Source organism: Cloeon dipterum, chromosome X (genome assembly GCF_949628265.1).
Source record: "Cloeon dipterum chromosome X, ieCloDipt1.1, whole genome shotgun sequence".
Lineage (NCBI taxonomy): Eukaryota > Metazoa > Arthropoda > Insecta > Ephemeroptera > Baetidae > Cloeon > Cloeon dipterum.
The window spans coordinates 25,138,172-25,150,296 of record NC_088790.1 but is presented as its reverse complement, the minus strand read 5'-3'; the positions used below and the strand labels follow the sequence as shown (position 1 = coordinate 25,150,296).

Genomic DNA, 12,125 nt, shown 5'->3' with positions numbered 1-12,125 from the left:
TTATACTCCCGCACAGCTTAGCTCAACCTCATTAAACAATTCAGACGTTCTTAAGCCGCGGTGACTTTATGAGTGCGATGTCTAAAATTAGTCGTGATACTGGGGTTGGCGCTGAACCTGTGTCACACTGTTTATAGTTGACCCCTGACCTCTCTGCGGTCCCGCACAGACAGCCGAGACCTTTTTGAGACACACACATTCACGTCTCGAGATGTTCTCGCGGTTTACTGCTCACATAAAAATTGATGGGCCGTACTCGCGCGCTCGCCTGCTCGCCTCTTAGTTGCGAATTTCATGTCTTAATTTACAGCCTCTTATCTCTTTCGAATCTCCTCGGTGAGTTATAGAAGACAATAAAAAACCCAAGTTTTAGATCTTTCTCGTTTTATTATCATACAATAATTATTTTTGAGCCAGTCGCTATAATGCTAGTTTGTTATAAATTTAAAAAAATATATATACACCAAGTAAATAATTATTCTGGGTCAGTTTTAATAAGTTATATACATATATTTTTCAGCTATAGACTAAATAAATAAAACTCTCTGCTTATGTGATGACGACGCCCTTGCTCAAGCAGGGCCCGTTGAAAGACTCCAGGAGGGCGGGCCAAAGGTACGTCCTGATCTCGTCCTTTTCGGGGTTTGAAGCGTGGAAACGGCTGTGCAGATCAGGTCTGTACTTCTTAAACTCGTATTCCAGCGCTAGCGGTGGATTCTAACAATAAATAAGAGTAATTTTTATATTGATTATAATTTCTTATATGTATTTTCTTATGTTGGAAGGCTGCTATGTAATTTATTCAATTGTTTTAATACTTTTGCGTAAAGGTACAGATTACAAAGTTGTTCTGGTCAATTTAAAATTGAAATATATACATTTATTAAAAGCAAAAATATTATCTCCTTGCAAATAAAATTAATTACAATTAAAACCATTTAATAAGGGGATAGGTAATAAATTGATCATAAATTTATCATCATTTACCTGTGTTACTAGGGCCCAGGACATCTGAACGGATGACCTGACGTAGGCAATCAGGCCCTGGCACGATTTCAAGCACGGGTAGTCATACAAGGCTGTCCAAATTTGAGAGCAAACGTCCTGAAATTAATGATCCATTTTTAATATTTTTGTGCATCCCTTAAGTTTGACAGAAACAAGAAATTAAAATACATACAAAACACTTTTAAAAAAGTAATCATTATCTGGAAAATGTATATTTCTCTCTAATTAAATTAAGTATTTTCAAGCCATATTCCCTGAAGCAATATTTTTAAGGAAATTATTGATACAAATAAAAATACACCTGTTTTGATTATTTCATTAATTTTTTTCCTAGAAAAGAACTTTTAAGATAAACTACATTATTCTAGGTCTGTTGATGTTGTCCAAAAATAATTTTAGGATTTTTAGCTGAATTCACCTCAACTGTTTGACACAGGTTGAATTTGTCGGCCGTGTTGGCGAGGTAGAGTTCAATGCTGGCTTCGAGCTGGTCGGAGGCTGTCCGCACCTCGCTCACCTGGCCCGGCTCGGGCATTTGCAGGATTTTCCTTATGGCCTCTTTCTTCTTGGCCAGCACCAGAGTGACAGCACGGTAGGAGAGCTAACGCAACAGAATTCATGTACCGTTTAGCGTCGAGGAAGTGCGCACTCAGTTAGCTGAGCTATTATTCAATTATATATATTTTAAACGATTTAAGAACTGACGAGAAAAATAAATAGAGGTGGACACTCACGACAACGACTGAGAAGAGAATTTTTGATTTGAGTTCCTCGGCGCCCTTGAGCTCCTCGAGGATGTCCAGCGCGTCCAGGGTGTCCACCTTGGCCTGGGCGTACAGGGATTCGTATTTCATCACCAGCTTCGGCACAGCTGGCTCCGAGGGGGTGGGTGGAACGATGCGTTTTAGTGGCACTGAGTTTGGCAAAGGTGGCGGCGGCGGAGGTCTGAAAATATTATTTTTTATTTAATTTCGATCACTGTATTTTTCTGTCAGTAATACAATGTTTTGTTATGAACCTAAGAACGATTGTAGATATATAGATGTAATTTCTGTGACAAGACTTGTGAAAAATGACATGTTCAGGAGGTACAGCAAGAAAATTGATTCCGAGTGAAGTAGCAGAAATGTGTTTAAATTGAAAAATAATAAAATTGAATTTTCAAACGTGTGATATAATTTCAAGATTTCATATGGGGGAAGATAAGGTGTAGAGCATAAATAATTAGGTCAACTTGCTCCAAATGTTTTATTTTTAATTTGAACAACGTAATTGTTCCGTTTAAAACAAAATATAAAATACATTTTAAAATTATTAAACGCAACAATGCAAAAATATAAATATTCATTAGCGTTGAAGAGTTTTAGTAAGTTAATTAGCATTACATATTTTTAAAAATACATCTCTAATAATTATAATTATCATTTATATTAGCTAATGTAGTAAAATTTCCATTTTCAGTCGCACAACATTGATTTATTGAAAAAGTCAAAATACAACCGTAAAAACAACTCAGCCATTCATTCCATTGTTATTTATCCTCCGACAATTTTCTATCATAGCGATTGTAAACATAAGGCTGATGAGTTAATTTATGGTTTCGTAATTATAGTTCTCGGGCGATAAACCTTCCTTCCTGTATATAGCATTATTTCTCAAAAAGTCTGTGAGTGTAGCACATATAAATAAATCATAAAAGCGACTCATTCACACGAACCTTTCTAAAATACGTGTGTGTTGTTGTTGCCTTACGCAATTGAGATCTAGTTATCATGTGGTTTGATGTTTGACTTGTAAAACGTATGTGCGAAAATAAAACCAATACCTGCTGCGGAGGGAAAGTGAAACTGGAGCTCTCAAAATGCTGCTGTATGGGAAAATTATTCCGAGAGCTGCGGCGGCCCACGCGTAGTGTATGTAGTGAACAACGAGATTAAATAAAAAGCAGAGAGTGCCGGCTACGCACTTGATAAAATAATGCGATCAAGCAGCGACTCGAAAGGGCATGAGGATAATGATGCGAGAGCCAATTTTTCACACCCTCGCACACAACAAAAGAGATTGTTGCAACTTTTGAGTCGGGCGACCTTCAGCACTGCTTTTATGGCTGATCAACTCCCCCTGACTTCCAAATCCGCTCAGTACTCTTTGGATCAGACATGCAAAGAGACCTTGCAAAGAGCCTGTTTTTTTCTTATTCAGATGAGCGAGCTTTGGATATTAAATTTGTGAGTTTATTCTCTTTTCGTTTCAGTAGTGCGGTAAAAGCTCTGAATTTTAGATTGATTTTTCGGCCGGTAAATATATTTGTAGCTGTTCAAGGGTTCCTGTGCCCTTTTTGTGGCATAACTTCGCAAAATTTTACACGAACGTCAGTTCTAAAAATAAGTTTCTAAATTCTACTTTTTACAATTTTTACAAACTTATAAATCTGACATTTTTCATTGAATTATTTTAATTCGATTGATTGAATATTATGTTGTAAGCCTGGCTCTAATAATACTTTTTTAACTTGTGTATTTCCTGAATAAGTCTAATTTATTTAAATTAAAAATGAAACTATATTTCTTGTTTTAAATCAAGCACAAAACAATTTGGCTAGGCAGAGAGCCGTGCAAAGCAATGAGTTTAAAAAAGTGAGCAATTGAAATTAATTTAAAAAATCGTAAATCAGCGAAAGCTGTCACAGATGGGGGAGAAATTGATGCGAGTCTCACCTGTTTGGCACGGAGTACGGGTTTTCGAGAGGTGGGCTGTTGCGCGCCGGCAATTCTGGCCTTCGGCTCATTTGGGACTTGAGCGAGGACGACGACGAGTCGCTCTTTTTCTTCTCGCGCTGGTGGTTCTGGATGAACGATTCGCAGCTCGGACAGCACTTGCCGTTTGAGCCTTTGGATGAGGCCACTAAAAGAAGAAATAGGATATTGTTACAAATTATATTCTCTCTCAAGGCCATTCTACTGCTTTTTGTTAGATTATATGTATACCTGATCTTGCCACGGGTTTCTTCGTGTACGGAGAATTGCCAGACACCATTACCGTCGACTCCGAGTCAGAGTGATAACCGGATATGTCGCTTGAATCGTCGTCGTCTTCAGCTATTCCTTTCATCAAGTCGAGTACCTGCAAAAAATAACGTAATTGGACCAGATGATTATTATGAGGAGTAAATAAGGCACTTTAATATAGATTAAACTAGGAAAAACGTTTCCTCTTGGTGCTGTATTAAATGGTTTTGCGGTTTTTGCTCTTTTCATGACTAATATACCTCTAAGACTAATTGATCCAGTTTTTAATCATATATTATATGGTCTATTTTAAAGGAATTGAAGCCAGAACATGAGTTTTTAAGTAGAGTAAATTTCATATAAGAAAATAAAAATAAACAATCAGGGTTCTCGGAGCCGGTATTAGACGGTGCCGCACCGTTTATTTAAAATTATCGGATTTATTTTCAATGTAATTTCAGATTTATTCCTGATGCTGTGCATTCTTGGCTTGAAAATAATTAATTTGACGTGCTGAAAACCAAAATCTGTGGAAGACACGACAGTAGCAAATATTTAAGTCTTGAAAAATTGTTTCATAGGTAAAAAAGCAACTAACTGTGGTGCCAACTGCGAACATTCCAATAATTGGCCCCTTAAACAAATTTTGTGTGATTTTTCTGACTATTGCCCTGCACGAAATACACAAAAAGGTGTTGCAAAAATTAAACAATAAATGTCTGTAAGTATTTTATACCTTTGTATCCCGTCACACAAACAAATATGTATTATTTAACCGAACGATTTCTCACTGAAGAACACAATGCTTCATCCTCACGCAATTATATTGTAAAAGGCAAATTGAAATTTTCTCGCGCCCAGTCATGTCGTCAAATTGTTCCTTTCCTGCGCTCGTTATACACCGCATAATACCGCGAACACAACAATACAAATTCGAAGTATTGCTGAGAACAGGAAGAGAAATTAAGTGTTAACGTCGCCAAAAATGCAGTAGTAAAGACTTATTTATGGCATGCGTTTAAAATTTCGACTGTGAGAAAATCAGGTGAGAAATTAGTTTCTCGAACAAATGGTGCGTCCGACGTGCTCATTTACATAGCTGTTTTTCTTGCTGTCGATTTTTATTCACCACCTGCTGTTACACTTTTTACGCTTAATTAATTAGTCACATTTTTTCGCCGCAAAAACGTACGAATACATGAATGAACAGTTATTCCCACGAATCTCTGAATGTCTGAATGCAGAGGACAGTAAATAAAACATCTCCTCTCCTTATATTTACTCGTGAAATGGCATTAACGGGAGGGACGAGGAATTATAAAAATGAAAAACAGCTATGTTAATCGGGCGCGTTGTGATGCACGCAGTTAATTGATCATAACTCACAGCAATGCGGTATTATATACTCTGCTCCGCCTCGAGGCCGGTCTCGAGAGAGAAAATCGCGCGCGTTTAATGGAAATTGATTGAGAGAGATAATTGGATGAAGCCATCGCATTGTGTCTAATTTGAATTTTGAGACGCGAGAAGAACAAGAGATCGGGTCGATATACGCGTTATGAGCTGCAGCCCGTCAAAACGTACTAAGTGAAAGGTCTTCTCTAATTTGCATTTGGGAACGATTAGTGCTGAGCGAGTACTTTCGGTTACGGGCTTTTAAGTGAAATGATAAAAAACTAACTGTCTTTGCTTTTACTTAAATACTTTTTCAACAGAAAATTGAAAGTGAGAAAAATTTTAATTATGGCAATTTCCGATTCATCCTGTCAAGACGATGATTGCCACTTTTCGGGGAAATTATTTGCGGCTCAACAAAATAATATTACTAGTAGGAAGACAGAAAAGTGTGCTAACTTTGCAGTCGGTTGTCTAACAAATTTACGGTGCTGCCTAGGTTAATTTTGGCTGATAATAAATCCTTATTAAGGACAAATTTATGCATTATATATGATAAGTATTTTTCAGGGTTTAGCTTTAGCATAAATTTCCCCTTAGCAAAAGCCCCTCAAATTTGCATTTTAAATTTTACATAGTACGTTAATTTCTTGCTTATATTAATTTATTTTGAAATTATTTAAAGCACCGAATGATATGTGAGGACAAACAAAAATTACCTGATCGCATCCATAGGAGAACCGCATGAGGATCGGCGCCACGATGGCCGACTCGTCGAACGTTTTGGCCGACTCCTTTTTGAGCTGCGTAAACTGGAAAAGGGCATCCTTGTCGCACTCGATCCTGCGCTGCAAAATGCCGAGCAGGACGTTCAGGTAGTGGTTGCCGAGGATGGGCTCGACGACGTTGAGGAGCGTTTTGTTCTTGATCAGCCGTTCCTGGATCTCGAGCTGTCGTAGGGAGAGTTGTCGCTGGTGCGAGGCCTCGATGGGCGTCGTCGGCGGCTTCTTGTTGTTGCTGGCCAGCGAGAGTTCCTCCAGCTTCAGCAGGGCCTCTTTGTAGGTCTCCAGGACCCTCTGGAACTCGGTCTTGAGCGCGTCGTGCAGGTTCTTCAGACTCTGGTCGGTGGTGGAGACGAGACCGTGCTGTCCGAGGCCCTCGATGGCCTTGTCCAGGGCCTGCTTGCGCATGCGCACCACCTTTCGCACCTTTGGGTTGGACAGCACGATCACCTTGAGCAGCTTCTTGCAGCTGAAGACGAACGGACTGGACGGTGCCAGAAGTTTGCTGGGCACGCGACGCAGCGTGATGTTGGCCTTGGCGTCGTAGTCGTGCATCGCGAAAAACTTGACCATCTGCATGACCACCTCCTCTGGCCTCAGCAGTTTCATGCCGAAGTCCAGGCCTTCCGAGAGGAACACCTTGGCGTACAGGGCTTCCAGGATGGACAGGCTGTTAGGCATGGACTCAACGAACAGATCCACGGGCAGCTCGTGCAGAATCACCTTGAACGTTCCGTGGCTGAGCCTGTTGATGAAGTTTGCCGCCTCGCGGTACTGGTAGTTCTCGTACAGCAGGATGATCCGCTTGACCGCCACCCTGGGGCTGACGTCTGCGATGGTCATGCTGTTGATCCTCGAGTCGATCTGCTGGTAGTAGCGGACGTTGGAGTCGTCATGATTGCCTTGCCGGCCGCCCTGGAACATCTTCTGCACGTTGCTCCGGCCAACACGGCGCTCGGGCCTGATACGTTCTCCACGTTCCAGCTCGGAGAACCCACCGGTGGAGCCCGTGGACGACGCGTCACAGCTGTCCTCGACGCTCCATGAGCCGGTCGAGTTGGCCGTCGGCAGGCTGTACTGCTTGCACAGCGGCGGCGGAGGCAGCATGCGTCTGTGGCCGCTGGTCGCGCTGACGCTGTGGAAATACTTCTTCTTGCCGCTCATCGCGGACTTGCTCTTGAGGGTTGTAGACACAGGACAATCGTCAAAGGCGTTAGATCCTATATATAGCTACTCGATTTTTGGTTGGTTGTTGAATTTTGTTTTGATGACAATGGTATTCATACCAAAAATCATAGGTTCTTATAACAAACGACACAACCCGTGAATACGGTAGACACTGGATGCGTCAAAGGTTGAATCTTCTTTCGTTTTGGCACTGTCTTTCGTAGGTCCAAGAGAAATGTCAGTTCCTGTCCCTGTAAAGTCCTTAAAGCACTCTGTAGACACAAGTATTCAAATCCTAGCAGGTTGCCAATATTGCAATTCGTTCCAAACCAACAACCAGTCTCTATATACTGTCTTAAGCACACACGGCACAAGCACCAGACGCTCAGGTACGAACACACACCGCTCGCGACGGAGGCACGGGCGAGTCTGACCTCAATGAGCCGTGCAGGCGCTACCAGGAGATGCTGCAGGTGCCTCGGGCCTGCCGAACGCGACCAATCGCGAGCAAGAGCGGCTCTCTTCCTCTCTTGCTCTCGCACCGCGCACGCTGACTGTTCAGAGAGAGGATAAAGGGAATTCAGGAGCAGCCGCAGCCGCGGGGCAACAAACGCCAGCCGGCATGCAACTTATTGCAGAGAGACCAGTTCGTCAAGCTCAACATGTGAATGCTTTTCATTGTCGAAAACGTGCGCGCGGAACTAGTATAGGGACGCGAGAAACCGACGGTGAAATTTTACCCTGATTTCAGGACCTTATGAGAAAACTCAGATACATTAAACTGATTTTGGGCTTAATATCGAAATACTTTTGAGAAAAGTGTTAAATTGCTTTTCCGAGTATTTTTAACAATTCTCTGCATTTTAAACAACACGAAACAGATGTTTTTTAACTATATACAAACAAAGAATTAATCAAAGTAATAAGCCTTGTATACAATTTGGTGGTTAAAAACTACAATTAAGTGTATATATGAAATTATTGTTAATAGACGTGTGTTTAAACAACGAGCTTCTTTTTAATAAAGAATTTTCAATTGAGTTCAAAAGTTAAATTTGAAAATGCCAGTTTTATATCACAGAAAATTATGAAAGATATACAACGAATCCTTTTCCTTTTATAGAAATGTGTGATTTATTTTCAATTTACAATCAGCCGTTGCTTTCGTCAGCAATTTTACCATTATTAATAGAACAAATATGACGCAATATCTATCAGTCAATTTTTCTCCTTCATATATTAGAAGTAGCTCTTTGAAATAAACAAAAAAATAATGATTTTAAATTTTTACCAGGCAAATTATTAGTACAGTTTTTAAAATTAAAACCTAAATTAATTGTACAATTTAAAAAAATTAAAATAATTTAAAAATATGTTTTTATAAATTATTTATATTAAATATTTCAATCATTATAAAATTTTTTGTTTTATGCGCATATTAAAACTATTTGTAATTAAAATTTTTAGTTACGGGTTATTTGGTTTCCATATACAACATTCAATCAATCTCTACAATGACAAATTTTTAGCAAGCTTATGAGACAAAAATTTCTAAAACAATTAATGTAATAAAATAATGTGTGGAGCAGAAACAATACAATCCAAAAACGCATGATTTTATTTTTCACGAAATTTCACTCACTCGCTCGGCCTAGTCAACTCCTCACTCCAATGAGTATAGTTACTTAATAATTATCTTAGTTTTCAATAAATTCCCAGCGTAAATTTCTTTTTTTTCTCCCCACCAAAAATTGGCTAATTTCCTTGAATTTTTAACTATATTTTATATTTAAATCCTGGTTAAAAACATGCACTAAACAGATTAAAATTACTCTGATCATTCTTCTTTGTGCGAGAGTGAATTCCACACGCTATCGCTTTGAAAAAATTTATTTCCAACTATACGTCTCTCGTCACCCGGCTGATCATGCAGTAATTCGGCGGGCGGGCGGCCGTTTTTTGCTCTCATGGTGCAATGACCCTCCGCCGCCACCTAATATATAACTTGTCTTACACGAGAAAAGGTACTTTAAACTGCTTGTACACGTACTTGATCAGCGCATCGGAGCGTAGAAACTTTTATTGCCACGATTAATTGATCATTTGCTCCGGGTCGATTGCCTTGCTAATGAAATTTATCAATTTTAAAGACATATCACTTTCATTTTAATCAGAAAAATTCCAGCAATGATTTTATTAATGTGGAGCAAGCAGCAGAAAATGGAACAAATGACGGAAAATCGTTATAGTTTATTAAAAATTTCCGAGTAGTGCTGATTGTGCAGCATCGGCGGCGTAATCACAATCAATTTTCACATCCTGAAAGCGCAGTGAGAAGGCAACAAACACGAATTCCGTTTGCATGCACACACTCGGCGCGACCCACAATGGAATTAACATTTAAATAACAGCAAGAAGCAATTTTTGAGCCTACTAACCTCGGCGTCCGCAACTTTTAATTGACCAGTGCGTGTAATAGTTGGTATTTTACCCGCAAACCGACACTGAATGCGTGTAATTTGCTCGGTTATATGATTGATGCGCCACGTAAGGGACAATAAATGTGGATATAATATACCCTGCTCGCCATTATCTCAAGGTGCGCATATGTAATTGCTCAGCAGGTGAATCCTCAGGATGCTCTCTCACATATGCAGAGATGATTGATCAGCTTTTAAGTGTGACAACTGAAAGCGGCAATCAAAGCAATCTCTCAATCGTTAAATTGAGGACTCTCCGCACATATACTTGCCTTTCATCGGTTTTGAACGCAGGTAATTTTAAAATAAATTGACAGCCTCTGCAAAATGCGTCATCGAATATTGAATACTCATCGAACCGCGGCAAAACATATATGGAAAGTTTGTTCCATTTTCCTCTCTCAGACCCAAGCTCGAATTGAATCAGGAGAGATGAGTCATTTCGCTCAAGTACTAACACAAAAATAATTCTTCAAAATTACAGAGTTTGACAAAGAGAGTTACATTAATTATCGTCGGAAACTGGGGCACTCTCAGGTGTGTTTATTTATTTTTTCCAGTGCAAGCAAACTCATGATTTATTATTGATGTATAGGTCTATGAAATTTAAGTTGAAGAGGAATGGTACTGGAAAAGCCTGGAAAATGCTTGTTGCCAATGCATAAACTCGTCCCTTAGGATTCAGTTAAAGCCTAAATTGACCTAAGGAGCGCTGTATTTTTTTGAGAAAATTGGCTGGAAAGTTAGCGTGCTTTTCAAATGGTAATGGCTGTCTCCTTACTTGAAATCCGATTTAATTTCAAAGCCAAGAGTTTCCCCAATAAGTGGCATACACCGTTGGATAGATCTCGACGAGAGGAATCGAAATATGCCAAGAAAATATGGTAAAGCACTGTAAATTTTGGAGAAAATTGCCAAAATTTGAATTTTTATTGTAGGAAGGTCCTTTTTTATTATTGCAAATTGTTTATGGATCAATTGTTTATGGCATCCAACAATTCAAATAATTTTGAATTGTTGCCCAGTATCATTACACCTTAATTTGGTGATCCCTCGAAATAAGGGAGTTAGTTATCAATAGTATTAATTGTAAGATCAAAGGGAGTGAGATGCGATGAAGTTAAGTCCAGATTTGAGTTCTAGGGACGATATATTGCAGTAACAATCCACTTTAAGGGAAATTTCTTCTCAAATGAACATCTCATCAATCGATTGGTCTCATTAATTACTCTTTAGAATTCAAAATTAATTTAAATTGAACAGAAACTAGTTTTAAATCAAATTTTTAATTAAATAACTACTCCTTTAAACCTCTACAGACTGTCAAAAATTTCAAATTTAAATAATTTTTGAAACACTCCACTCCTACAATTTTCCTTTGGAAATACAAAGTATTACAGAAATTAGAATTCATCTAGCTTTAATTAAGAATTATTTAAAATCATTGATTTCATGTTTTAAAATTTTTAATTCAATGATTTAATAACCTATTAAGTCATGAGAGTATCTTCTCCACTATTCTGAGAATTACAATCGAAATAAGGTCAATTTTGCTATACTCTCGATTTTTTTCTGAAAATGTTAAATCTAAAAATAAAAATTTTGTTTGTGATTTTCTCTTAATTTTCTCTCATATCGGCTAAAATCAATAGTTCAGGACTAATTCCGTAATTTTTAATTTCAAATGATATAATATTTGGAATTCATCCTCTGGCTTTGCAATTTCGAGCCGAGACATGCCATTTTTCAAAAACACAAATTTAACCTGTTGAACCCAATTCTTCTGGCTGAATTTGTACTTGAATTCAGCAGATTTCGCAGAAGACAAGCAGTTCAAGTTTTCGCATATCTATTCCATTACTTCTTCCTTAATTCACGAAATAAATCATACATTTAGAAAGGACGTTCTCACATACAATTAAAATTTTTCAGGAAGCAGGACGCTTGGTCCTTATCTAACACTTCATATTTATATTCCACTCCTGATTTGCGGTGGGAAATGTTTTGTCTCTCGCACACATACGTCCGTCACCTGACTTGGAGGAGAGGCGAAAAGATGAACCTGAGTGAACCCTGATTGCCGCTTCGCCAGGTACGTGCATGCATATATATGCCAATACAAAAATTCGCCTGCTGCCTCGTCGGTGAATAGAGCCAAAGCCGCACAGCTGCGCTCGAGCGCAAACGGTTCATTTTCACGCTTCTTTTCTCCTCGCACTATACGAAAAGGAGTTTTATTATAATTTTACTCCGGCCTCCAGCGGTTTCTTCAATATTTTTGCTTT

General features: G+C 38.8%; 2 protein-coding genes across 2 annotated transcripts in view; one reads left to right on the top strand and one right to left on the bottom strand.

Moving 5' to 3' along the window:
• Window positions 1–12,125, top strand: part of Sp1 — a 163,169-nt gene that overhangs the window by 61,598 nt on the left and 89,446 nt on the right. The window lies entirely within an intron of this gene.
• Window positions 374–7,803, bottom strand: LOC135946347 (uncharacterized). Its single transcript, XM_065494557.1, has 7 exons — window positions 6,131–7,803; window positions 3,996–4,131; window positions 3,726–3,912; window positions 1,743–1,953; window positions 1,427–1,609; window positions 988–1,104; window positions 374–717 (listed from the first exon to the last, which is right to left on the bottom strand). Exons 1-7 carry the CDS (start codon window positions 7,355–7,357, stop codon window positions 550–552), a joined length of 2,229 nt encoding a protein of 742 aa, XP_065350629.1. The 5' UTR covers window positions 7,358–7,803; the 3' UTR covers window positions 374–549.

Bases quoted from the DNA above. Each gene is read 5' to 3' on its own strand.
- LOC135946347 (XM_065494557.1), bottom strand. From the start codon at position 7,357: ATGAGCGGCAAGAAGAAGTATTTCCACAGCGTCAGCGCGACCAGCGGC. The intron at 3,913-3,995 runs GTATACATATAA...TTCTTCTTTTAG, and splicing joins GAAACCCGTGGCAAGATCAG to TGGCCTCATCCAAAGGCTCA. The intron at 1,105-1,426 runs GTGAATTCAGCT...CATTAATTTCAG, and splicing joins ACCTGTGTCAAACAGTTGAG to GACGTTTGCTCTCAAATTTG.